Genomic DNA, 26,636 nt, shown 5'->3' on the forward strand with positions numbered 1-26,636 from the left:
AAAGTACCATTATTGCTTTTCATTTGCTGAATAATATACATTCGGTTACACACTTAGTTTACAACATTATTCAACCCAACCCAACGGTACACTACTTATGCTCTCGTCACTTCCCATGGAAAGTGACTAGTGCAAAAGAAATGTAGAAAGAACGCGGCGACACCGTTGGCGAGTACTCCACCTTACTCCGCTTTTAGACAGGAAAAAAAAGTGCAATTATTTTTTTTTTAATTTTCTGAATGATACACGTATATCTTTGACGCACCTGGCAAAATAAATTTCATATAAACTGGACGAACGATCACGTTTCGGCACAAGAGTACGTGACATGTTAAATATATCCCTTAAAGTCCTTAAATCGGATGTGGGAGAGATTAAAATGAAGTACAGGAAAAACACACGGGTGCAGACATATGCTTTCCAAAAATTTGTCATCAGACCTTTCGTCACTTCCCAAGTGTTTTGTAACAGCGCAAACGGCGGGTATCTATGCAAAATAGAAACAAAACACAGTCACAGTTTTTTTTAAATGCAAAATAGCCCAATTATTCCTGAATCGAAGTAATTTAAGGATATGACGCACATCAACGACAGAAAAAAATATGTACAATAAATCACAACATGGTACAATAAAGCACAACATATTTGACTAATCACTGCTAGACAAACCGTTTGTGACATGCAAAATAGCATCATTGAAAACCTTTGAACCTTGATATGATGTGTTCAATATACTGTCGACAAATTATGCAACTCCGAAACATGATTTGAAATCTTACGGGAAAAGGTCTGTTGTACAAGGTGGCTCGACCTAAAGTGAACAATTACAAAAATGTTAGGGGAAAGTGAATGTTGGTTTCTAGCAGTATTCTACTTTTACTGCATTTCCACGGCGATGACATCAAACGAATTACAAAAGAAGTTCATCAGCGATCCAGACGCAGTCTGCAATGATAATTCCAGAGCTACGTTCTATATTGGACTTCGGTCGAGAAAGAAATGGATTATTTTCTTCGAAAGTGGTGGGTTTTGTGCTTCGTTTGAAGACTGCAATGAGCGGTATCTGAATAAGAACTCCACGATGTTTATGACATCAAATATTTTGCCTGATAAAGTAACTGGTAGAGATATGCTGTCAGCATCAAAGCATGAAAATCCGACATTTTATGAGTACACTCATGTTCTTGTACCGTACTGTAGCAGTGACTTATGGCTTGGGTTAAAAACCAATCCGAAAGAACACTTCGATTTTGTCAACGATCCGTCTGTAGATAACTTCAGTTTCAGAGGACAGACAATATTTCGCTCTGTTTTCCTGGATCTGTTAGCAATATAACTTGAGTGACGCTGAAGAAATTGTTCTTTCTGGAAGCAGCGCTGGAGGGATTGGAGTTCTGAACCACGCAGACTGGGTCTTAAATAACGTTATCAAATCACGTGGCCTGAACGCTAAACTCTTATCAATCGTCGATTCAGCATGGTTTATTGACTTCCAGGGCAGTTTAAAAGCTCAAGTAAATTCTGAATTTTCATCATTTGCAAACATTTCATCGCGCGCGTGCATTGATTTTTCGCATGGTCACACTTGTTGTGCATCAGCACCATGCATGATCGCGCGCGGGTATTATCCCTCGAGTGTCCCGTTACTATTTGTTTCTAGCATGTACGATTCTTTCTTGTTAAGAGACGTTTTCAAAAGACTGGAAGACGAAGGAAAAACGGCAGAAGACAACTTTGCAGATTTTCTATCTGTTGTTAACATGTACGGCGGAGAAGTAAATGGATCTGTCACCTTAACTAATAACCAAGCTTCAATCCTAAGCTTTTTCATACCAGCTTGTTTTCAACACGTTTATTTTGTTACGTCAAGTTTATGGGAAGAAGATGGTGTCTTACCGCCTTCCTTTGAAATTGCATTGGGAAGCGGAAAATTTAGGTAAGTCACGTGATCAGTAATGTTCATTTTCATAATATTTACTCTAAGCAACCACCAAAGCCATTCTTGTTTCAAGGGTCCTGGAACGAGTTCGCCCCCAGCATATCTGGAAGACAGGTTGGGCTACAATATAAGTGGCATTTGTTTTACAGCTTTTTGGTACATAAAGATTTCATCATCATCATCATCATCATCATCATCATCATCATCATCATCATCAGCAGCAGGGATCAGCGGTTTGACTCGTAAAGGAGTCAAATTGGTCATTTTAGCATGGCCTTGTGTGTCTTTAATAACAAATTAATTCTATCAACGTGGACATTAAGTGACGCGCAAGTGATATAAACAGATGTTATTAGTTCTTGACACCCATCGTTTTCTATTGCAAATCCGGAACAAATCCTTGAACATAAATATTCTCATTGTTGATATAAGAAAATCGGGTGGTTTAGAGTTTTAAAAATGGGGGAAAAAAAAAAAAAAAAAAAAAAAACTGGTTTCTATCGGCTATAAATACAAGCCTTTACTTTCTCTTATAGGAACAGAATACAGAGCGGAACCTGGGAATCAACGCAAATCGTGGCGGGAGCTAATAGTACCAGCATCAGAGATTTTATAGCAACATGGGTCAAATCAAGCGACACTTCTATGAGATTAACTGACACCTGTATTGGTGCCCAGTGTAACCCTACTTGTCCCCGTCAATTGATGTTTACAGATCCTGCAGTGGACTGGGGAGAGACTATTGAAACTATCGTTATTGTATTGTCTTTGGTTATCACAGTCACGTGTTTTGGGTTCAAGTCCATATTCATGCTGTATCAATATTATTTAACGAAAAAACAAAAACAGTTCTTGAATGACCCTGAAACTTCATTGACAGAAAACGAGGTAACAAAATATTTATTCGATTATTTAGTATGTATGCATTTTGTCGTTATCTGCCTTTCTGATTTCTTTATATTTTTGTACACTTTTTTGCATGGCATTGCATTTTCAGTGACTGTAACACAAACTAGCACAATTATTGTAAATACAAGTCACAAGTCACGCAAATGCACTTGCCACAGTCCCTACTCACTCCCAGGCCTATTCCTGTGAAGTTTTCATTCCGCTATGAAGTAAGAGGCCTTACAGGCAAAACTATTATATCTGACATCAAATGGCCTTAAAATCCTTAACTATAACAAACAGTTATTTGTCCTTAAAGTTTAAAAATTTGTCCTTAAAAATTTGTCCTTAAAATTTAAAAATTTCATAACGCTTCATATCAAAAAGTTATTTGTTTTTTTTTCGTTTCACTCCAGCTGCCGCCATGCCAGACAAATGAAATGATCAGTATTGCCTGCTTGGCGTTAAGCTACTCAGTTGATGTTGCGAAAAAGACGAAACAAGATAAAGGTAAGACAGAAGTAACTTAACTGTGGTATTAAACAAAAAGACAACATGACTGAATGAACGGAAAATTAAAAACAGCCATAGTTGTCATTCATTTTTAGACAGACAGACAGACAAACAGAGAGACAGCAACGGACTGACAGACATTCTGATTGTCAGTAAGACAGACAGACTGACAGAGAGTCTGACAGGCACACTGACTGACAGACAGACAGACATTCTGAAGTTGACAGACCCCAGACTGACAGAGAGACTGACAGACAGGCTGACAGACAGACTGACAGACAAACAGACAGACAGATCGACTGACAGACCGACAGTCTGACAGACAGATATGTATGTGCGTGCATTCATTCTTTCGTTCGGTTGGTCAGTTAGTTAGTTATGAACATGACTAAGTTTTCACCTTATCGTACCTAGGAGACCCAGCTTTGAAGGAGAAAGCGTTTCCAGAATGGGCCAACAGAAAGCGCCATCGCTTCCAAACGTAAAAACGGGACTTGCTCGGCGATCTTAAAAGGTGTTATTATCGAGGAGAATTCCAGCATTGACAGTTCTGATAGCCAATCGTTGGACCAAGCCAAACCTATATCGGCGAATGACTCGGTCTTTGAATTCTTCTCCGAAAAAAGTCTTGTACCTTGCGTGAAAGATGGTCTAACTGACCCGACGGTGCATTTGATTGACATCGATAAAGACAGTGGGGAGGAGAGAGTAAAATATCTTAATTCCCCCAAGAAACCACCCCATATGGATTATCGTACAATGGATAAAAAGCCAAAGCGAAAAAAGATTCTGAAGAACGTGTCATTATATTTCAATCCTGGAGAACTGGTGGCCATTATGGGACCTTCAGGATGTGGAAAAACAACTTTACTTGATTTACTGACAGGAAGACGAAAACAAGGATATAGAAGGGTGTGTAACAATGCTGATAGAACATTAGACAGGAGACTAACTTTGGAACAATTGAGAAGTTCAAATTTAAATTATTTTGCATCATCTTTATTTGCCCTGTTTGCTATAACAGCGGGTACCAAGATTATCCTGCCCAAATGGCACCAGCATTGTAGCAGCTCTCGTTAGTTTGTAATTTTACTGATCCTCTAGTGTAGAAATTATTATTGATTTTGGAGCAAGGGGCATTGTCTCTGTTGTTTTCTCGAAGGTTAGCGAGCTATTCACGTGAGCCCTTACGAGAGTTGCTTCCCGTCCCAATTGCACGCGTCCACTTGTGCACAAGTTATACAATAACCATAGTGGGAAATATCGCACTAGAAGAAGAACCTCGTTCTAGAATCTAGTTAACAATTAGACTACGAGCCCGAATTTTTTCATGAACGAAAAGTAAGGCGCAGCGAAGTCGATTATTGTTCATAGAAAACGAAGGCGATTAGTCTAATCGGTTTAGTTGACATTCTAAAGGAATGCAGTCCAAACACTACAATGTTATGTATTTTAAGCCAAATTCAAGAACAGTTTTCCCTTTTTAGAGCAACTTTCGGGATCGTTCTTCTATAAGCGAACAAAAATGGAATAAAACTAGATTCGCGAATGTCCAGTATAACACAGCTGAATATCGATTTTTGCTCTATATATTGTAGAGCAAGAGAAACAATTATAATGTTGCGGTAATAGTGAGGTGTCCAATTCTTCATATTGTGTCTTGCATTGATAACAACACGAGTCTTTCAGAAGACTCTAATAAGCTAGCTTACTGATTAATTTCAAACTTTGCATTCTCTGTGATTTCAGGGTCGCGTGTACATCAACGGAGTTAGCATGGATGCTGGTGTACAAGACTGGTACTCTCGTAAGATTGGTTATGTATTACAGCTCGCTGTACCTTACTATGAAGAACTTACTGTTCGACAAAATCTCTTCTTCGCTGCACATATGAGGCTGCCTAAATCGATGAGTCACACAAGGAAGTTTGAACGAGTTGAACAAATACTCGCTGAGGTATGTGTTCTTCTGCCAGATCCACAAAAATCTTTATTATGCCGCCTTTCTTTCCAAGTTTAATCCTTCTATCTAACAACCTCCTCTTTTCCACCTCTGCAAAGGTCTTGAAAAGAAGTAAATAGATTAATAAGGGCTTTTAGAGTTAAACAGTGAGCCATAATGCTATTTTTAAAGACATTTACTAGTACAAATGGAATAGGTTTGAATTTTTTCTGCCTTTCTCAAGAACACCTTAATAACGCCAATGGGCGTGAATTACTGTCTGTTTTTACATAGACTGTAACCATCAAACTGCTTCACCTGTTATTTTATTAAACAAGTTTACTGCCAAAAAGTAGTTTTTGTTATCTCACTATTATACCGGTACTTTGTGGTTTGTTAAGTCATACCGTGGCTATGCCAGGTTCATTTTTTTGATCTTTGGTCTCTCTCTACCTCTAACAAGTTTTGATCTGTACAGACCGGACTAACATCCCTGGCTGATACAGTTGTTGGTGGATCTGTGGGTCAAGGTCTCAGTGGAGGACAGAAACGTCGATTGTGTGTTGCTCTTCAGATGATCAACCTGCCATCTGTACTTTTCCTTGATGAACCAACCTCAGGTAACACTATGCATAATACACGTTTACACGTTAGTTTATCTTATCACGATTTGTGGTGTGTCCGAAGTAAAAATGAAGATATTTGACATCAAATTGGGGGGAGAAGGGGGAGGAAGAGTTATTGAAAAAAGCCAGGACACACAATATAAGGCGATGCTGTTCAACTGATGTCAACTTAAGGAGGATCCTTTTTGGGCCTTAAATTAAGCGCAAACAAAATTCTCAATATAGGAATCAGTGACAGACTGGAAAACATATAAGATCCTCTTGTTGTGAAGTTTGTCGATATTGTCATCCATTTTCGTTCTCTCCATTGTTAGCAATCCTCAATTCCAAACAGTTTCTCCCCATTAACTTATTTCAGGTCTGGACGCGTCATCTTCCCTTGAACTGTTAAATCATCTGAATCTTGTAGCTGAGTCAGGCAGACTTGTTATTCTTACCATTCATCAGCCGAGACTGGAAATCTTTCATCTTTTTCACAAGATCATTCTCTTGTATGACGGTCAGGTAAAACCACTTATTTATGCATAATTGTATCAAACAATACTTAGTATTACATAATATTTTTGGTAAAAGAAAGGAAAACTGCCAGAGTTATTACAATTTTATCTTACTTATTTTCTCAAAACTGACATAGTTTTAGACCATAATTGAAATGGACATGCATGCGGCATCATTGACTGTTACCTCATGTACATTCTGAGCTCATAAACTTATTGCTAAATAATTGTTAAATTCTTCAGAGCTTTTGCCTAGTACTGGAAGTAAGGGCCACAGTAATAGACCGTGCCCATTTTTTATTTTACCCTAATTTTTTCATATTTCATAACAGGTGGCGTATTATGGTGATCCTTCCATGGCCCCAGCTATTTTTCTTAAAGCTTACATCCAGTCCACAACCGAAGAATTTAGGCGCAGTAAAGATGCGCCAAACATTGATGTTAAAAATCCTGCAGGTTTGATATCATGCAATATTGTTCAAAATACTTAAAGCTAATTTAAAATGGTGGCATATTCACTTGTGGAAGATTTCTATTAAATGGCCAGTTTGCAACTTTAGTTTAGTTTCAAATGTAAGGGTGTGGTCACGCTTACGATTTAACGATAAATTAGCCATTCAATAGCTCTACAATAAGACAATATTGAAATACATTAGTTATAAACAAGTACACATAATGGTTTTCTACTCAGACACCATCATGGATTTACTAAACTGCAGTCAAGCACGCCGTGCTATTCTGGATTATTATCAAACAAGTGGTGAACCACAGGCAGTCCAGGAAGCCATCAAGATCTCACAGAAACAGGCCAGAAACACGTTCACCTTGGAGAGGATGAAAAAAGAGAATACAGAGTAAGTACATGCATGTATCAAATTAGTATCGAATGAGATGTTCACATGCCAACCCCCTAAAACGGGAGGGATGAGTTAAGTAGCACTAGGGAATAACTAAGCCTATCTACAGAACAATGGACACATATTGCGTGGACTTGCTATAAAATGGTGCGAACGAAAATTAAACGAAGGGATGACGTTTCACAGTACTCCATAATTGTTTGACTGAAAGTTGTCAATCAAGAGCTTGGTCAACCTCTTTCAATCAATTTCAGCTCCGGAACATGCTTTCAGGAAATCCAAAAGTTGAATAACTTGACTCTAAGTTCCCAAATAACCCTAACCCTATTCCCTAGCTCTTAGTTCCCAAATATCTTTTGTATGTTTCTTATTGCCTACATTTTCTCATATGGTCCCCGAACGAAGGGTTACCGTTTTACACTACTCCATAATTGTTTGGCTGAAAGTTGTCAATTAAGAGCTTGGTCAACCTCTTTCAATCAATTTCAGCTCCAGACAATGCTTTCAGCTGGCAATCCAAAAGTTGAATAACTTGACTCTAAGTTCCCACATAACCCTAACCCAGCCATATCCCATAACCCATATCTTTGGTATGTTTATTATTGCTTTAATTTTCTCATACGCTCCCCACATAAGATAATGCTACTATGAGTAGAAGGAGTTGTTATTGACTGATGAAGATACTTCACGAAGCTAAAAATGTGGAAAATATATAATTCCATAAATGACTAACCGACGGTTTCGTCCTTTCTTGTCAGTGCAAACGCTGCGGGATCATTCAACAGAATCTTTGTCCTGGAAGGCCGAACTTCTGTGCGACAAACACTTGGACAGATCACTTATTTTCCTCTGATATTCTTCACTTTTGGGTTGTTAGTAGGTAAAACGATTTAAATACTAATTTATGTGAATTTTTCGTTTGAAATCACTTTGTAAATCCAGTTGCATTATAAATTCGGTGTAGTGGACTCAGACAGATTAAAAATTCCCCATGGCCCAGTAGTGAAAGGGTGGATAACGTTATCCACCGAGTAAATCGCTAGCCTGTGGATAAGTGCCGAGAAAACAAACTACGCTATCCACTGGACGGTGGATAGTGATTTATCCAGTCGGTAGCGTTATCCAGCCTTTGAATAACTGGGGCCAGATGTCACAAAGGTCAACAAACAGGCCGTTTAGAACCGATACGTACCGGGAGGTTCAGTATTAGAGAATTGACCCGATCTTTGTCACATAGCGAGTTTCGATCTTGTAGGAAAGTGTTGCACTACACAGTTGGTTGCACTACACTTTGGTTGCACTACACAGTTGCATTGATATCATTTTTTGTAGCAAGTGAGATTAGAGAACATAAGTGTGACATAAGTAAGTGACATACCATTGACCTAAACTTGTCACATTTTAACTTATTTCCAGGAAGTGTTTACTGGCAAGCAGAGGAAAAAGGTGGAATTTTGCTGATGTCAGCATACTGCATTTACACCGTTTCCAGTCCTTTGTTCCTGAGTGCAATTTTAATGGCACACCTCAATAAAGCTTTAAATGTAAGTAGCCACGAAGTTATGATAGAAGTTCTTGGATAGCAAGAACGGCCTTCTAGGCGCGAAAGAAGTCAAAATTTGGATGTTGTCAATCTTGGAAGTTTTGGCCGCCAATATTTTGTCCATACGTTCTTCTTGCGTTTCATACTATAAGCAATCGTTATTTTGAGACAAGTTTAGAATCTACATCTACATTTACATTCAATTAATTTGGTAAAGTCGTGAGACATCGCACAACTCTCAATAAAAAAAAGATTACTTAATGTGTAAAAGAAAAAATTAAAACATGACAAAATATAAGTAGAATAACATTGAGTCCTATTCACTAGACTTACATAACTTATTTTAAATAATTTTCTTAATTGGTTTTAAAACTTTTTAATGACCTAGAATTGACAATCGCTGAAGGCAAGGAATTCCACTCGCATGAATTAACTAGCATATCATGATCTGGCCCTTGAGAAATAAAAATTCACGGTAACGATATATGTCATGTAAATCTTTTAATATTTTTTGTTACTTTTAGATACTTCACTTTGAGCGTGCAGATGGCTGTGGCCGGTCACACGAGAATGTGATTCAAACATTCGTACGAACTGCTGCTGTGTGCGTGATTCCTGTTTTAGTGTGTTCTGTCATGACGTACTTCATGGTATGTCACACAACATTTTTAAGTAATGTCACGCAATCTTTAAAATCATAACTATACGTAAAAACTGCTGCTGTGTGTGTGTGATTCCTGTTTTAGTGTGTTCTGTCATGACGTACTTTATGGAATGTCACACAAATCTTTGAGAATAAAGTCACGCAATTAATGTTGCATCACTCTGCTTTTAGACTGCTTAAGACGAACAGACTTCTCGCCCTTGTTGACTCAGAAGACAGTAGATTTCACATGTTCTCTCAACTTTTATTCATACTTAAAAGGAAGTACCCTGAAAATCTGCTTTCCGTCTTTGTTTCTCAGGTAATGACGTCATACGATCTATGGAAATTCGTGTTGGTAACAATCATTTCATTGGTTTTAAACCAAACTTGGATTGCAGTCTACATGATGGTGATCTGTGCTCATCCGGGAATCGCTCATCGTATTTGTCCAATGGTGTCCGCTATTGGAGGATTTTCTGGGGGTTTTATAGTACCCAGGCCTGCAATGCCTCCTGGGTGAGTTCTACAACTCTGAGATCAGAGTTGCCCTTTTTATTATATTAAACTTTAAGTCTCTGCAGTACTTGTTTTTGATTGTAAAAACAGCTGGTAAATCACTTACGTGGCTCTCTTGACTCCTATTGTATGACTCCTAGTACCATGTGCCAGCACGCCTTATGAATTTGAAAAAAAAGTCCAGTAATAACATAATAGTTCTAAATTACATTTACATGTAATGTAGATAGAAAGAGTTAAAAACGTAAACGTAATCATGTTAAATCACTTTTAACGGTAGACCCTCCCAACAAAATGTTTGCTGTACTTCCCGTTTAGGTACAATTTGTTATACTACATCAATCCGGTGTTCTATGGCTTCTCAGCTATCACTAAAGTCCTGTTACAAGATGTCCATCTGAAATGTGAAAACGAGTCCATATTGAACTGTATCAGTACAGATGGAAATGCTGTGCTGGCAAGATTTGGTTTTGACACAGTCAACATCTATGAAAATTTGACGGTAGGTTTATGTTAATAACAAGACTTGCAATAACGTTTCTCTGAAAGAATATACATGTACGAGACAAAATAGTTAATAACTCGAAAATACAATTATCGAAATCATCATCCTCGTAATCGTCATCATAACCAGCCATTTTCATAATCACCATCACCATCAACACCACTAATTTCATTAACATCGTCACCTTATTTCAACCAACTCCATCATCATCATCATCATCACCACCACCACCATCACCCATAGCTAATAAGTAAAAAAAAGACATCTATGCGTAAGAACAATGCATGTGACGAACCGTTTTACTTACCAGATGAAAACTCTACTGATTTCAGATTATGCTCGGAATGACGGTGTTGTCATTAATTCTCTCCTGGATGTTTCTAGAGATGAAGTATATCAATATGAGTTTCTTCACAAAAAGGTAACTGATTATAATTAATTCTATTCATTTTCGTCCACGTCTGAAATTAAAGATAGTTTTTTAGGATGAACACTAAAGATTTTAATACTCAGTTGAGAACCACTGAGTGAGTGTTTTGAAATATTTCATCAGTGCGTTTGAACTACGTTTTGAACCAATTTTTAAGCGATGGCGTGACATCGCTTTATGCTGTGGCGATCAGCAGGATCCTTTATTCTTTTATTCTGTTTAGCGCGATCGAACAGAAACCAAGTTTAATTTAACAAGACATCGCCGCGTAGAACACAAGAGCAAAATACTTCCGTGCAGTTAGAATGGAACACTACAATGTATAAACGAAAGAGACTAATTATATATGATAGGGTCTATTAGATTTAGTTGACAGAAATTTTTAATTCTTATAATATAAAGGGACACTGTGATCAAGAGACCGTTTGACCTTTCTCGCAGCTTAAAAGCTTGCTCGCGCGTATCGTATGTCGTTTATCCGTGATATCACACTACAGTAATAACGCAATATTTGTTGAGACAACATAGGGAAATCTAAAAACAATATAAAAATATAAAATAAAATATTACTGTTGTTCAATTGAGCAAATCGACGAAGAAAATGTATTATTTGCATCCTTGGTCTGTGAATTCATAACAGCTGTACTTATTTGAATTCCATCAGATCCTCAGGCTATGCTATTTATACAATCACTAACAAGCTACTTATGTTTAAAAAATGTAAGCTGCAGTTGGATAACAGTCTTTTTCACACACAAGGTGTCAGCTACTTTTATTTACTTAAAGTTTTTCCTCAAAATTATGTAAGACCCCTTGTGAAACGCCATCGCTTCTGCATGCATCGCGTGCCATTTATTAGACACGTTAGAATATGCAGGGGATCGCCTACCACTGGGAAAGCCATGACACTATTTTCATTGATATGTTCGCACCGAAATGGCCTCGCGCGCTACATAAATTAGCACCTTTTGCCCTTGGAGGCTCCCGTAATACCCTTGGGTATTGAGAATAGTATTTATACGCCCTCTCGACTTCAGGGCTTTCTCATATGCGTTCATGCCCCAAGAGTTCCGTTTAGGCTACTTTTTTGTCCCCCCTCCTCCCCTCAGCGACAGAAACCTCCAGCATGCTGCACTTCTTCGCATGCGTGGAAATTATTTTCGCCCCATATATCTTTGTATCTCCGCTTGTGCCATAGAGGTGCAGCATAACAATGAAAATTCTTCTACTGTCTTTAGTATCTGTTCTCTTGTATTGCTTTTGGAAAAAAAAAATGGGAATTTATATTTAACGAAACGTCCCTCATTTTTTTCTTTGTGACTTTTATTTCAGGTCATCAACATTTCCTCAAGTGGATGAGGTATCAGACGCTTCAGTCGAGCCACAGAATGAGCAAATTGCTGCAGTCCAGCCTGCTCGCCGGGTGTCAACTTTAGGAGTTATCACAGAAGATGAAGGCATGCATGTCATTAAACGTCCAGAACATGGAGGCATAACCACTGCAGAGCAGGGAGATATTGAACGCGATAGCGGAAGACCCAGGTCAAGAAAGCTTTCTAGAGATATGCGATGGCAGAGCATTCGACGACGTACGAACAAAAAGAGGGAAAGCACGGAGTTGCAAATGAAAAATGTTCACAGAATTGCCGAACAGCACCAAGAAGAACAAAGACAGAGTTTGTTATTAACGTCTCGATTTCGAAGTTTCTCAGTCCCTATTACCGAAGAAAAAACGCCGAACGCGAAAAGACGCATTCTTTCATGTGGTGATGATACCACTGAGTCCAGAAATGTTCTCGACTTAGCAGCCGTAAAATCAAAACGTGAACGAGAGGAAAGCAGTAATAGCTATCGAGACACAAGTCTTTAAAAAAGCATGCCTGTTATTGAAGGCGGGAATTTCTCTTACTCGCACGTGCCTGTCTAGCATAAGAAATTTAAATGTTAACTTTAAATTCTTAGTATATGTTTCGGTGTTGCTATACTTTCGTTAAAACTCATGTCATACATGAAGCAGGTTGATCCTTTACAATGTATATAAAGCTCAATAAGCAAACTACGAAATAAAAAAAATTCCTCTCAGTCAATTTTAGTCCCAACGTTCTTATAGCGTGTATTCATGGCAGCCATGTTGGAGGAGTCAAACAATAAAATATATGTGTATAAAAATGATTTTTTTCCCAAAGGAAAATAATTTAATTGATAAACTCCTCCAAATAGCCCCCATAAACACACTCTATAAAAAAGGATCTCAAAAAAAGAATTGTCCTCTTGTCCAGATGGCTGTTTTGTTAAGCATTGCACGACCTGGGCATGCCAAATGCAGTTAACTTTGCTTTACTCTAAAAAACAAAGACACTTTTTCGTGCTTAAAGTAAACTTGTCAGAACTGGTTATGAAAGGTGTCTTTACTTTATTCATTTGTTCCACAAATATTTCCTTCGATACTTATCGCTTAAATCGATACATGTATTGATAATTGGAAAATCGATAATAATCGATTTCTCACAACAAATCTTTCAGTCAATCGTTACCGTTTGCCGATATTATAGCGATCATCTTCACAGTCAACTTTTCACTTGACTCTAAACTCAAAACGTCAGTCACCAACAACAGCCCTTTTCAGAACTACTCTCACCCGGACGATCATAACATAGGAACAACTGATGTAATGTAATGTAAAAACTTTATTTAAACACGGGAAACCATCAGTTACAATAAGCTCAAGTATTAAAGAAACTAAAACTAAAACTGCTTTACATGATTGCCGTGTGGGAATCCGATACGTCAGCTACCTTCTTGATAATTTTCTTAAAATTATTAACTGATGCGGCATTTTTAAGACATTTGGGCATGTTATTCCAGAGCATAGCGCCGCTGTAAGAAAAGCTTCGTTTTAAATAGTTGGTATTTGGTTTGGGTAGCGTCAGCTTTCCCTCAGAGTCTCTCAAGTTATAAACAGAGTGACGCTGAGAGAAAAGGTTTTGTAGGTAATCTGGGGTAAGTCCATTCATGGTTTTATACATTATTAAGGCTTTCTGTTTCTTTCTTCGAGAAAATAGCCTCTCCCATTCGAGTGTGGATAGGAGGTGGTTTGAACTCGTATCAAAAGGTGATTTTGTTATAACTCTGGCTGCACGGTTCTGTAATTTTTGGAGCTTGTCACTCAAGTAACCACTCATACAGTCCCAAACGGGGCTGCAATAATCGAAATGTGGCATAATTAAAGCGTTATAAATTTGAATTGCAGTTCCCTTGGATATAAAGGGGCGCACTCGTTTGAGGGCTCCTATAGCCGAGGAAACTTTTTTGCAAATCTCTTCAACGTGTTTACACCAAGAGAGATGAGCATCAATGGTAAGACCCAAAGATTTAGTATGATCAACTCTCTCGATAATTTGGTCATCAATTCTGATTTCTACGTCGTCACATTGAACAGATAGTCTTTGCCTTGATCCAATTATCATTAACTCTGTTTTGGCGACATTTAAGCTGAGCTTGTTAGCTTTCAGCCAACAACTAAGGCTATTTAATTCAGGGGCTAAAGCCAGCTTAAGCTCAGTTAACGTCTTAGCAGATAACGTAAGATTGGTGTCATCGGCAAACATTCTTGGTACAGCGTTCTGTAGGTAGTTTGGAAGATCGTTAATGTAAATTAAAAATAACAGTGGACCTAATATGCTGCCCTGGGGCACGCCGCAACTTAAGGCACGAGCAGTTGATAGATTGCCGTTGACACTACATCTTTGGGTTCGGCCACTTAAGTACGATGAGAACCACTTTATGGCTGCCTGATCGACACCCAAGTATGACATCTTACGCAGGATAATCTCATGATCAATGGTGTCGAATGCCTCAGTAAGGTCAATAAAGACAACGCCATTTAGAAGGCCATTGTCGATGTTTACTGACCAAGCATCTGTTGCCTCAAGCAAAGCCGTGAGCGTACTATGTAGGGAACGGAACCCGGATTGGCAACCTAATAACAATTTATTGTCATCTAGATAATTGTAAAGTTGATTGTAAACAATTTTTTCAAAAACTTTCGAAACTACTGGGATTACAGATATTTGCCTATAATTGTTAGGATCCGATTTTAAGCCCTTTTTGATTGTCATAATCTGTAAGATTCGAACTTTGGCCGGCCACCGTACCTCACCGATTTCGCTGAAATTTGGCATGCAGTCTTGTTTTAGGGTACTAACTACCAAATGGATATTAAAAAGTTTCAATTCTTTTTATTTTGGAAAATCTCGAGAAGGCCGATTTGAAGCGTCCGTGACGGCCTGCCAACATGGCGGATCGAAGGTGTTCTTGTTACTTCGACACTGAACCTGCCGTCACAGTTTCTCGATCATACTTGGTACAGTTATAAAGAACTATCTTTCTTCTTTCAATTTATCAAAATAGATTCGGCAAATGCTGAGTTTGAATGATCAACGGCCAAAAAGTTCGAAGGTATGTTAACGATGTTTTGAACAGCCTCAAATTTACTACAAAATGAAAGGCTTATAACTCCACTGTTATCTCGATTTAGAACTAGCCAATTACCATGAACAAAGCTTGTTCATTGGTGAATTGATTCCATTAATAAAAAAATTGGGGAAATGTTACAGTTAAGAATAAAAAATTATAGAACCTCTAGTAAATTGGCCATTTCAGCGCCATTTAAGCGGATCAGCTCATTAACAGCATATAATTGGGAGAAACATGAAAGGGTTACGGTCGTTTAAAATAAACAGTTTTCATGTATTCTTTGCTTATCTTAAACAAATGCATGATCTTTGCCAAAGATATGGCGATTTTTGAGCGTACGATTGTTTTTCCAAATTTTTATATCGGCGACTTTGTTGTCGAGATTATACGCTGTTGTAATTCAATATTCGTTTCACAAGAACTTCTGTTGCTCGCATTTTCCAAATCACTGTTTAAAAAATTGCCCATTCCGTAACAGAGTCATTCTTAATTTGTCTTTAAAAATTACTAGGAATGCAAGAATGTCATAGAACGGTTTTATACTAGTGAAAATACATGTCAGACATAACTTCAACTGTTCGTGTTATTCGGCTGTTTTCACAAATATGCAAATTAAGGAATTCTTAAAGTGCCTATCTTTAACTATTTCACGCTTAAAGATTCCTCTAAATCTTTTCGCCTACCTTTTGGCCAAACGAAGTTTTGTGTCTCCAGGCAGAATACGCGCTATCAGCAATGAAAGTCGAAGAGATACAGAAGCTCGAGTAAAATTAAAACTGCTGTGAAATGAACATCGTTTGAGCTTGACGCCTATTTATAGATTGCGCCCGGTTAATTAAGTTTATTTATTTGACGATCAGATAAAAATCAATGAATGATCAGAGTCAAAAAAGTCCATTTCTAAGCACGAAAAACACAGATATTTCTTTCAGAAGCATTTATGCATAGAAATACCGGTTTATTATTGACTGTTGACGCGGTTAAAATAATACTCGGCTTCCAGCGGTAAATCTGCATTTATAATTGTTGGGAGTTTGGGGTGTTTTTTTGGTGATGTTATTGTGGGGGGGGGGGGGGGGATGGAAGTGGTACCTCCGTATCCTCTTTACATCTCTGACACAGTGGTCTGAATGTTGAACAAAAGAGCTCATCTGTTAATAAGCATAATGCTAGCTGATTTCGAAATAAACATGACTTTACGTTTGTGTCATCAGTAATTATAGCGTTCGAAGAAGGCGTGGCTGAGTCGCGGCAAGAAGGGCGTAATAACAGTGAAGCTAACACATTTTCCTCATTGAATTGAAATGAATGTCGAATCAATCCTTCTTAGGGCGAGTTAAAAGAAACAAATGTTTTTCGTCCAGATTTTTACAATAAGAGAACGGGTGAGCACTTGGCTGTTTTTGTTATCTCGGACTTTTTTTTATTACAGTCGAACCTCTCCATAAGGACACTTCTCTAATACGGCAACCTCTATTACGGACAACCTCCGATGCCCCGACAAAATTCTCATTTATTTTCTTTAAAAGAATTCCCATAATACGAAACCTCTCTTATTCGGACAATGGACACTAAATCTCGGCCTCAGGGAACAAATTCATATAACGTAACCTCTTTATATATAATACGGACACTTCGGTGATCAGGTGATGACATTTTGTGTTCGTAATGCAATTTCCTGTTTATGATTTCAAAATCAACAACGTAACGCTTTATTCATCTTAGACCATTTCGGATTTTTGCTTAGTGTTATTTTTTTCTACTTTCAGCTGTCAATAAAGTCAAATGGACGTCATAGTGATGACCTCTATAACAGGAACACCTCTCTACTACGGACACTTTGCTCTGTCCCTTCTGTGTCCGTGTTAGAGAGGTTCAACTATATTTCCAATTGAATGCTTACTTTACAAATTATCACCCTCCCCTAGGGATAAGTTGAAGTTCATCGGTCAAATATAAATTAATGAAATGTCAGTTATTGATAAAACAATAACCCATTCCCCCAGTTCGGGGAATGGGTTATTACTGTTCGTCATGCCATGCCACCCCTTAATGTGGGAGCGCCCCGCCTCAATTCACTATAAGAAACCTATGGCCGCCCGGTCCATTTATGTAGTTCTCCGCCAGGTCTTTCAATAGGTAGGTTACGAGCCTAGTGGCCCATCAGGCCGGAGCTTATTCCCGTTTCCGCAACGTGAAGCGACTTCGAGTATTTTTTACTCCTCCCGGATGGGATGCTGGTCCATCGCAGGGTTACCTCCCTTCCCGAAGAGCAAAAGATTGACTGGTAATCATTTTTACATCTGGGTGAAGAAAGGGACTATGGGAGTCGAGAGGGTTTCCAAGAGAACTTAACGCATTGTCCCCCAAAAGCTCTATCCAGGACTGTTTGGTCCAGAGTCCAGCGCAGTGACCATTGGGCCATCAAGCTTCCCAACCGTGTAAGAAAGTGCAAAAATCCGCTCGTATAAGCCCTGGGGTTGTACAGTTTGGTAAGAAGTGTGGGCTTTTTAATGCGGTAGGTCTTTTATCCGTGGGTGGGGTGCGGGTGGGGGGGGGGGGGGGGGGGGTGCTGGGCTTAAAGCGAAATGAGAAAACTTCTCTAAATGTAGTGTTGCCGCGACTCAGCCACGCCTTCTTCGAACGCTATAATTACTGATGACACAAACGTAAAGTCATGTTTATTTCGAAATCAGCTAGCATTATGCTTATTAACAGATGAGCTCTTTTGTTCAACATTCAGACCACTGTGTCAGAGATGTAAAGAGGATACGGAGGTACCACTTCCATCCCCCCCCCCCCACAATAACATCACCAAAAAAACACCCCAAACTCCCAACAATTATAAATGCAGATTTACCGCTGGAAGCCGAGTATTATTTTAACCGCGTCAACAGTCAATAATAAACCGGTATTTCTATGCATAAATGCTTCTGAAAGAAATATCTGTGTTTTTCGTGCTTAGAAATGGACTTTTTTGACTCTGATCATTCATTGATTTTTATCTGATCGTCAAATAAATAAACTTAATTAACCGGGCGCAATCTATAAATAGGCGTCAAGCTCAAACGATGTTCATTTCACAGCAGTTTTAATTTTACTCGAGCTTCTGTATCTCTTCGACTTTCATTGCTGATAACGCGTATTCTGCCTGGAGACACAAAACTTCGTTTGGTTAAAAGGTAGGCGAAAAGATTTAGAGGAATCTTTAAGCGTGAAATAGTTAAAGATAGGCACTTTAAGAATTCCTTAATTTGCATATTTGTGAAAACAGCCGAATAACACGAACAGTTGAAGTTATGTCTGACATGTATTTTCACTAGTATAAAACCGTTCTATGACATTCTTGCATTCCTAGTAATTTTTAAAGACAAATTAAGAATGACTCTGTTACGGAATGGGCAATTTCTTAAACAGCGATTTGGAAAATGCGAGCAACAAAAGTTCTTGTGAAACGAATATTGAATTACAACAGCGTATAATCTCGACAACAAAGTCGCCGATATAAAAATTTGGAAAAACAATCGTACGCTCAAAAATCGCCATATCTTTGGCAAAGATCATGCATTTGTTTAAGATAAGCAAAGAATACATGAAAACTGTTTATTTTAAACGACCGTAACCCTTTCATGTTTCTCCCGATTATGTGCTGTTAATGAGCTGATCCGCTTAAATGGCGCTGAAATGGCCAATTTACTAGAGGTTCTATAATTTTTTATTCTTAACTGTAACATTTCCCCAATTTTTTTATTAATGGAATCAATTCACCAATGAACAAGCTTTGTTCATGGTAATTGGCTAGTTCTAAATCGAGATAACAGTGGAGTTATAAGCCTTTCATTTTGTAGTAAATTTGAGGCTGTTCAAAACATCGTTAACATACCTTCGAACTTTTTGGCCGTTGATCATTCAAACTCAGCATTTGCCGAATCTATTTTGATAAATTGAAAGAAGAAAGATAGTTCTTTATAACTGTACCAAGTATGATCGAGAAACTGTGACGGCAGGTTCAGTGTCGAAGTAACAAGAACACCTTCGATCCGCCATGTTGGCAGGCCGTCACAGACGCTACAAATCGGCCTTCTCGACATTTTCCAAAATAAAAAGAATTGAAACTTTTTAATATCCATTTGGTAGTTAGGACCCTAAAACAAGACTGCATGCCAAATTTCAGCGAAATCGGTGAGGTACGGTGACCGCGAACTTTTAAAATAGCTCGAAAGTTATGGAGTATTACACTTGAAAAGTGGAGTTACTTTGGCCGCTTTTCAATCATTTGGATATATCCCCGTGAGGATGGACTTTGAAAAAATGGAAGTAAGAGAAGGCGCGACGATACTAGCAGCCATTTTTAACAATTTACTCGGAATCCTATCAAGACCCGTGGCTTTCTTTTCATCAATTTTCGACAAAAGGTTAAAAACAGTATTTACACTCGGAATTTGCAGAGTAAACGAACTATCAGTGGGCTCCAAGTAAGACTCGGGATTTACATTGACAACAGGAATATCTTGTGCCAATACATAAGCAACATTTGAGAAATGTTCGTTAATAGTTTCAGCTATTTCCATCGGATTACTAACTATTCTGTTATCAGCTTTGATCTCCAAAATAGTAGCCGACTTACCACTGTTACGCGAAGTTAGCTCGTTGATAACTTTCCATGTTTTGCGCGAATTACCTTTGTTGGCTTCCAGGTTGTCAGAAACAAAGCGTTTCTTTGCGAGCTTAATTGCGTTATTTGCCTGGTTTCTAGCACGCTTAAATTGATCCCATGTAGCCGAGTTATTGGAGGCGATTGCCTTCTTTTTAAGGAAATCTCGTTTTCTGATAAGACACAATAATTCTCTGGTAATCCATGGAGATCGCTTTTTACGAATTCTTTTCAATTTGAGTGGTGCGTGTGTATCAACGCAATCAAGAAACATTTCTTTCCATACACGCCACATATCATTTGGATCGGAATATAAATCAACATTGGCCCATGGGAATTGTTTGAGATCACTTAAGAATTTTTCTCTGTTAAAATGTTTAAATTGTCGCGTTTCGATCACGCGAGGGCCGTTACGATAGAATTGAGTCTTACGTGTCAAGAAAACAAGAGAATGATCACTTATGCCAAGGTGAATGACACCCGAATTAGTAACCATCTCCAGAGTATTTGTTATACATAAGTGATATGATACTGCTAGGTTCAAGCCATTTACTATGAGAAGTGGTTGTCCTTATAAAATAAGTTGTCGATGACTAATTATTTTTACTAATTATTTATTGTCGAAAACAAATCCGGTTGACTCGGATCTGTCAAGGTCCAGAGACATGCAGGTCTTTTCAGATTAACCAGCCATTTGTTTTTAACGCACCACGTACGTACGTAAGTGTGTGCATCGAAAGGGTTCTCTCGCAAAATGCTGTAACGTCATGCAACATTGCATTAAAACCAAGAAAACTTTAAAAGGTCGAAAATGTACAAAATAAACCGAAAAGTATAAAGAGACGTTCCGGTTAAAATTGGGGAAAAAAGAGAAATACAAACAACAACAGAAATTGTTTTACAATGCGCGGCCCTTCTGGCTCAGCTACTATAAATAACACATTTCGTCCATGAATAATACATTTCTGACATGAATCTTGAATTAAAAATATATACAGCGTTGCCATGTAATTAGCAACTAAGAAACAATATTCACCTGTTTTTCACCTGGTTCTTTGTTGTTATTCTTTAAGAGCATTTTGGGATCTATTTGACAATGGGTTGTTCTTCGTCGATGCAAAGTAAAGTGGTGCCAAAGCCTGATCTATCGATAAATCTTACCGACGATCAAAAGCAGGTTATCAAGAAAACTTGGATAACGATCGAGGAAAACCGCACAAAAATTGGAAAGCAAACGTTTATAAGGTGAGATTTGACAGTTAAAAAAGCCTTTTCAATTTTCACATGCAAAACATACAGAAGTCAGTCTTATTGTTTTACCGGTGTGAAATAAAAATGATATATTTTTATAGATACAAATGAAAACATGTAAAACATGAAAGAAACAACAAACGTTTTATGAATTTCAAAGCTTGTAGTTTCTAGAATAAATTATGTAAACTACAGCTGCGTGTGGCAAAGTTTATGAATTTTAGGAATAATCTTGACCACCAAAAAGTTAAGTTTATGACATTATTTTCAAGTTGCCAAAGACACAAAATAGAGAAGAAAATTTCTACATTGATTGCTTTTGTCTTATAAATGTTCTTTCAAATTTAGGGTCAATCATTTATCGAAGTTAAATTTTACGTATATAATATTGCTTATTCATGGCTCAACCAAAATATTTACTCATTCAAAAGTGGTTAAGTTAATCTTCATGTTGCAAAGACACATCTTTTAAAGATAATAGCAGCGGCTAAACGAAGCCATTTTACCAACGGAAATACGATTGAAATGCGAATTTTCCGTGAGGAAGGTGACATTTTCACGTCGTACCGGTTAGTACCGAGAAAATATTTACCAGGGTATATTGACATGGTTCAGTGACTGAAAACAATTAAACATGCCTCAGGCAAAACCATTTTTGCATTTTAAAGTGGCTTAGTTGCCCAAAATTAACCTGTCAGTGGGAACTCGACTTTGAACAGTTGCTCGTGCAGTGAAGTTTGAAGATAGCTTCTTTTCCGCCTTTTATTCGGTCGATAAAGAAAAACATCACGAGAAGGATAAGGCACCGTACGCACCAGGCGAATTTTTTTTATTTTGCAAATTTATCTGTCATCAGTCCTATTCTTCAAAAACGCACCGTGATTATTACTTCTACCAAATTTTGTCAAGTCGCACCAAACTTCAAAGGTGCCGTCGTCCTGGCTTGGAGCAGGACAAATTTTTGTCCAGCATCAAAACTGACAGTTTTTGAAGAAAAACTGTCAAGTAAACTTGATCTCGCTTTTCCAAGAGTCTATCGATGTTGGATTTTGACGTGATTGGCACTTTGTGCTTATCAAATAATCTGGGGTTTTCAAGTGCGTGCAAAATTACAAAATTGAAAATTTGATGGAGACAAAAATTTGTTGAGTTTGGTAAAGCAAACAGATTTTTGACTAGCTAGTACGTACGGTCCATAGTATTCTTCCACGACTTTCACGGCACAGCCGATAAAGGAGCTACATCACGAGGATTTTGCAGATTTTTTATCGTCTACACTGTTCTAAAATTAGCGGTAGGCAACTAGTCCACGAAAAACATTATCTTTAAACATCTAAAGGAATATATAACCTTAATTTGCGGAAAGAAATCAAACTACGGCTATAAATATCGAAACATCTCGAACAGTTTAGCCTCAATTTTTCAAGTTGTTTTCCATTTCCATTCTAGCCATCTGCAGCCACAGACGCTTGTTAACAGTTTGAAAATAAGAATGGACCATTTTTTTTAGGTTTCCTAAAATTAATAAATTTATATAAATATAATTAATTTTTAATAAATATTAGCTGTTCAAAAATCTTTTGAAGCCCCTTTAATCCAAATTTAATCCTAACATTTTTATCATGTTGAAAGTGGAGAGGAATGCTTGCTAATGAAGCCTATTTCTTTCCGTGTAGAGTTTTCGAATTGAACCCCCAGATAAAGAAAATGATGCCTGAGTTTATGACAGCTGATCCGGTGGAGGAACTGAAGTCATCAAGGAAACTATTCGGACATTGTAAAACCATCATGAAATGCCTTGAAAATGCTGTGACGTCACTCGATGACAATGACCGTTTTGTTGGATATCTTGTGGAGCTTGGGAGGAGACATCAGGTCCGACCACTGAAAGCTCAGTATTTGGAGGTGAGTGACGTCTGACGTAAATAAAACGCACCGTTCTATTCGCCTGAAGGTATACACGTATCATAATTAACCAATCATTGCCTCTGATGTTTCTTAGTTTGTTTTCTACAAGTAGTCAAATACACGTTTTGACCCAAGAATAGCCAAGTGTTATCGATCACATTATTCCTGTAGTAAACTAAAGCATTTTTGTTTTATTTACCAGGGTCCTAAAATTTTGAGTCCTCTCCCAATATCGATCACTACTTCGACTAACTTTTCTACTTTTAACTGAGTCTGAATTGACTTAGCCGCACATCCACAACCAAATTACTCACATATTGCTAACCGAGATGGCCTCCCCTATAACCCTGGCGGTTTCTTGGAGGTCTCCTAGCCTTAACCTAATTATTGCTGTAATAAATAATGATGATGATGAATTAAAACCCAAAATTAAAACTCTAAAGGAGACCAATGTTGAGGTGGCTTTAGCTTTTTTTCCCTAAAAGATATAATTATTTTTTATGCCTAGACTCCCAGCACAGTGCGACGTTTGTGCAACCCTAAACGAGACCTTGTCGGCTAAAAATATTGGCGTTCTGTGCTGAAAACCCCAAAGCAAGACCAACCAGCATCCCCGTCTCATTCATTTGGGAGTCCCCCCCTAACATTTTACTAATATTATGTTGGTAATATATCGTTATATTACTATTTGTATAAGTAATTCGCACTTTCGATCTATGAATTTACTTTGGATTTATTTATCCATTTAGAATCAGTTAACAAATATATCTATTTATTCTCAGGTAATACACGAGGGCCTCATGTTTTCATTAAAGGAAGTATTCCAGTCAGAATGGACAAAAGAAACATCTGAAGCTTGGAGTGCTTTATTTCGATTCATGGCCGAGGCAATGATCATTGGTCTTCGTGACAGTTAGGTAGCGTTCCTTTTAACCAATCAAAATCCGGAGTTTTCAATCGAAAAAAAGATTTCCCGTTCAATTTATGGACAAAAAAATCTTAGATTGCAATCCGAACAGTCTATCTCCAAACGTGGATCGTTTTGATTTGAAACTGAAGCTGGCTTCAGATTTCGTTTTATTTGAGCGAACTTCGTCCGGATCATTTTTTAGATTTTCGTCTCAGCTTACACGAAAATTTAGACAATGTGAGCTGAAGGGACAGTGTCACGAGAAGCCTTCTGTGTTTTGTGTAAACTATGCTAGAATTATGAGGGTGCACTCACTTATCAACAAAAACCTTTAAACAACAAAAGAAAGGCATAAATTGATTCTCCAATGTGTGAATAAACCGTGGTCAATGGTTTTTAAGAAAGTTTCTTCGAAGTTAAGCTGTCAAACTTGAAAACGTCGGCCCCAATTTTTCAAGTTTTACGCCACTTCTTTCCTACCAGTCTGTAGCCACACCACTTTCTAACAATTTTGACGACAAGATAATTTATGCCTTTCTTTTAAAAATACTACTGTATTTTTAAGTAACACTAAATGTCGGTGACACTGCCCCTTTAACTCGATCCGAAAATGTGATTGGTCAAATTAGAAAAGGAATGCTACCTTAGTAGTGTAGTTAGTTCGTCCTTCTTCAGGTTTTATCATTCAGCCACTAGCAATGACGTCGATGTTTTTTTATATAACTTGTTTACGTGAAGTTTACAATTTACTCTCTCAAGTCCAACAGCTGGCGGACACCCTTCATGCATGGTTTGCTGGTGGCGCCATAATTTTATATGTTTCTCTGTAAATAAACTCTCTTCAAGGCCCACGTCTCTCTAAAGTGGACAGAGTATACTTTTGATACAAGGAAAACTCTGTTACCTCTGAAGGCGGAGTGCACAATTTGTGTGAATTGATCTATCGCAGCACTAATATTAGAATGATCTCATTACATGAACAAGCACTGTTTATGGATAACAATTTATCTGACAAAATGTTTAGCATGGAAATGGACTGTAATTACTTGATAAAATATACTACTTGTCATAATAATGCATTTCTCAAGATTATTTGGATAGTGTCTCTTTTTTACGCATGCAATTCATAAGTAACGTGGAAATAGCTTGTTATCCCCATGGGTTGGGTAACAGCTCATGCAAGGTCTTTCATGTATGGCTCGCTACCCTTCAGGAGAACAATAGAACAAACAACAGCATCAATGTCCATTGCCCCAGACAATAGCAATGGCTTCACTACAGGACCAGCAGAATTACAAGCTTACGAGAGCGCTGCAACACTACTGATCCCCATGTCTCTCTCCATTGGTGCGACGGTACTGTATTAACCGTACCGCTCCCAAGAACGTACACCACATTTCGATGGCCTTCCACAGTAACACACCTCAATTACAGTTTAAATATTGATTTTCGCTCCGCACACTGAACACAGATCTAATCAATGATCTAATGGTTGTCTAAAATCCCGCGATCAGTCCACAGGCAGCCCAAGCTCAAGTTTCGAGCGGTCAGTAGGTGATCGGTGTTGCGTAACACTAGACCGTTGAGAATATGATAAGGCAGGGGCGGATCCAGGGGAGGGGGTGGATTGGGTGGCTAGCCACCCCCCTTGATCCACAAGAAAAATGAAAATAAACACATTAAAATAGAAAATAAGGTGACAATGACACTGGGTAAGATGAAAAAAGTGTTTATACTTTTAGAAAGACGTTTAAAGCTGCTCACAATCACGGCAATCACGTCTAAGAGGCTTCAACTTTTTCAAAATTTTCTGGGGGGGGGGGGGCATACCCCAGACCCCCCAAGGGGCAAGGAGCCTGCGGCCCCAACAACTATGGGCCTTTGGCACAACAGTGGCTTAAACAAGATAGTGAACAAAAATATTTGTAAACAGCCACCCCGATTTGAAAAATCCTGGATCCGCCCCTGTAAGGCTTTGTATTGGAATTGTTATCACTGGCTAGATTTTACCGAATTTACGCTTAAAATTCAGTAAATATACAAAATAAACTTACTTTTATCATATGTCGTGTCCTTTTGCGAATTGCCTGTCTTGCGTTTTAAACTGGTGTTTGAGGTGATTTTTGTCTTCCCTCTTCCTTCCTTCCTAAGACGGAGTCAAGGCAGAACACTGCAATGCCGTTCGATCAAACGATCCGCGATCGATCGTCGATTTTTAGTCCGAAAATCAGTCCCATCGGCGTATTTTCCTTTCTCACGTAATGGTCGATAATTGTCCTCCACAGCTTTGGAAAATATCAATGCATAACCTTTGAAATAAACCGATTTCCACGACGCATACATCGGTTTCGGAGGTCTGCGATTCCTGTTATGGACACGATCGTTGCAAACAGGCTTTGCGGCCTGGCCTGGTGTCAAATCCACACACGTCCAGGGGAAGGAAGGTAAAAAATTCGTCTACGTTTTACCGCTTTGCGATTGGTTAATAAGTTCAATCGAGAAACGTCATAACACTTTAATCACTTTAACCACACAA

At 38.2% G+C, this 26,636-nt stretch overlaps 1 protein-coding gene and 1 pseudogene across 2 annotated transcripts; both read left to right on the forward strand.

The window, feature by feature from the left end:
• Positions 1-611: 611 nt before the first annotated feature.
• LOC144630674 (uncharacterized) lies at positions 612-13,164 on the forward strand (annotated as a pseudogene). Its single transcript, XR_013566600.1, has 16 exons — positions 612-1,936; positions 2,476-2,827; positions 3,244-3,337; positions 3,755-4,252; positions 5,090-5,296; positions 5,760-5,901; positions 6,266-6,411; positions 6,737-6,860; positions 7,096-7,258; positions 8,020-8,141; positions 8,678-8,805; positions 9,329-9,454; positions 9,770-9,966; positions 10,285-10,468; positions 10,804-10,892; positions 12,234-13,164. The product of XR_013566600.1 is annotated as an uncharacterized LOC144630674 (transcript).
• Positions 13,165-21,100: 7,936 nt separating this feature from the next.
• Positions 21,101-24,145, forward strand: LOC144631142 (neuroglobin-like). Its single transcript, XM_078489529.1, has 3 exons — positions 21,101-21,276; positions 22,959-23,187; positions 23,973-24,145. Exons 1-3 carry the CDS (start codon positions 21,128-21,130, stop codon positions 24,105-24,107), a joined length of 513 nt encoding a protein of 170 aa, XP_078345655.1. The 5' UTR covers positions 21,101-21,127; the 3' UTR covers positions 24,108-24,145.
• The last annotated feature ends 2,491 nt before the right edge of the window (positions 24,146-26,636 follow it).

The sequence above is a fragment of the Oculina patagonica genome, chromosome 11 (assembly GCF_052425735.1).
Source record: "Oculina patagonica isolate OP01 chromosome 11, crgOcupat, whole genome shotgun sequence".
NCBI lineage: Eukaryota > Metazoa > Cnidaria > Anthozoa > Scleractinia > Oculinidae > Oculina > Oculina patagonica.

Coding starts and splice junctions, on each gene's coding strand:
- LOC144631142 (XM_078489529.1), top strand. CDS start 21,128: ATGGGTTGTTCTTCGTCGATGCAAAGTAAAGTGGTGCCAAAGCCTGAT. Junction 21,277..22,958: donor GGAAAGCAAACGTTTATAAG/GTGAGATTTGAC, acceptor CTTTCCGTGTAG/AGTTTTCGAATTGAACCCCC. Junction 23,188..23,972: donor TGAAAGCTCAGTATTTGGAG/GTGAGTGACGTC, acceptor ATTTATTCTCAG/GTAATACACGAGGGCCTCAT.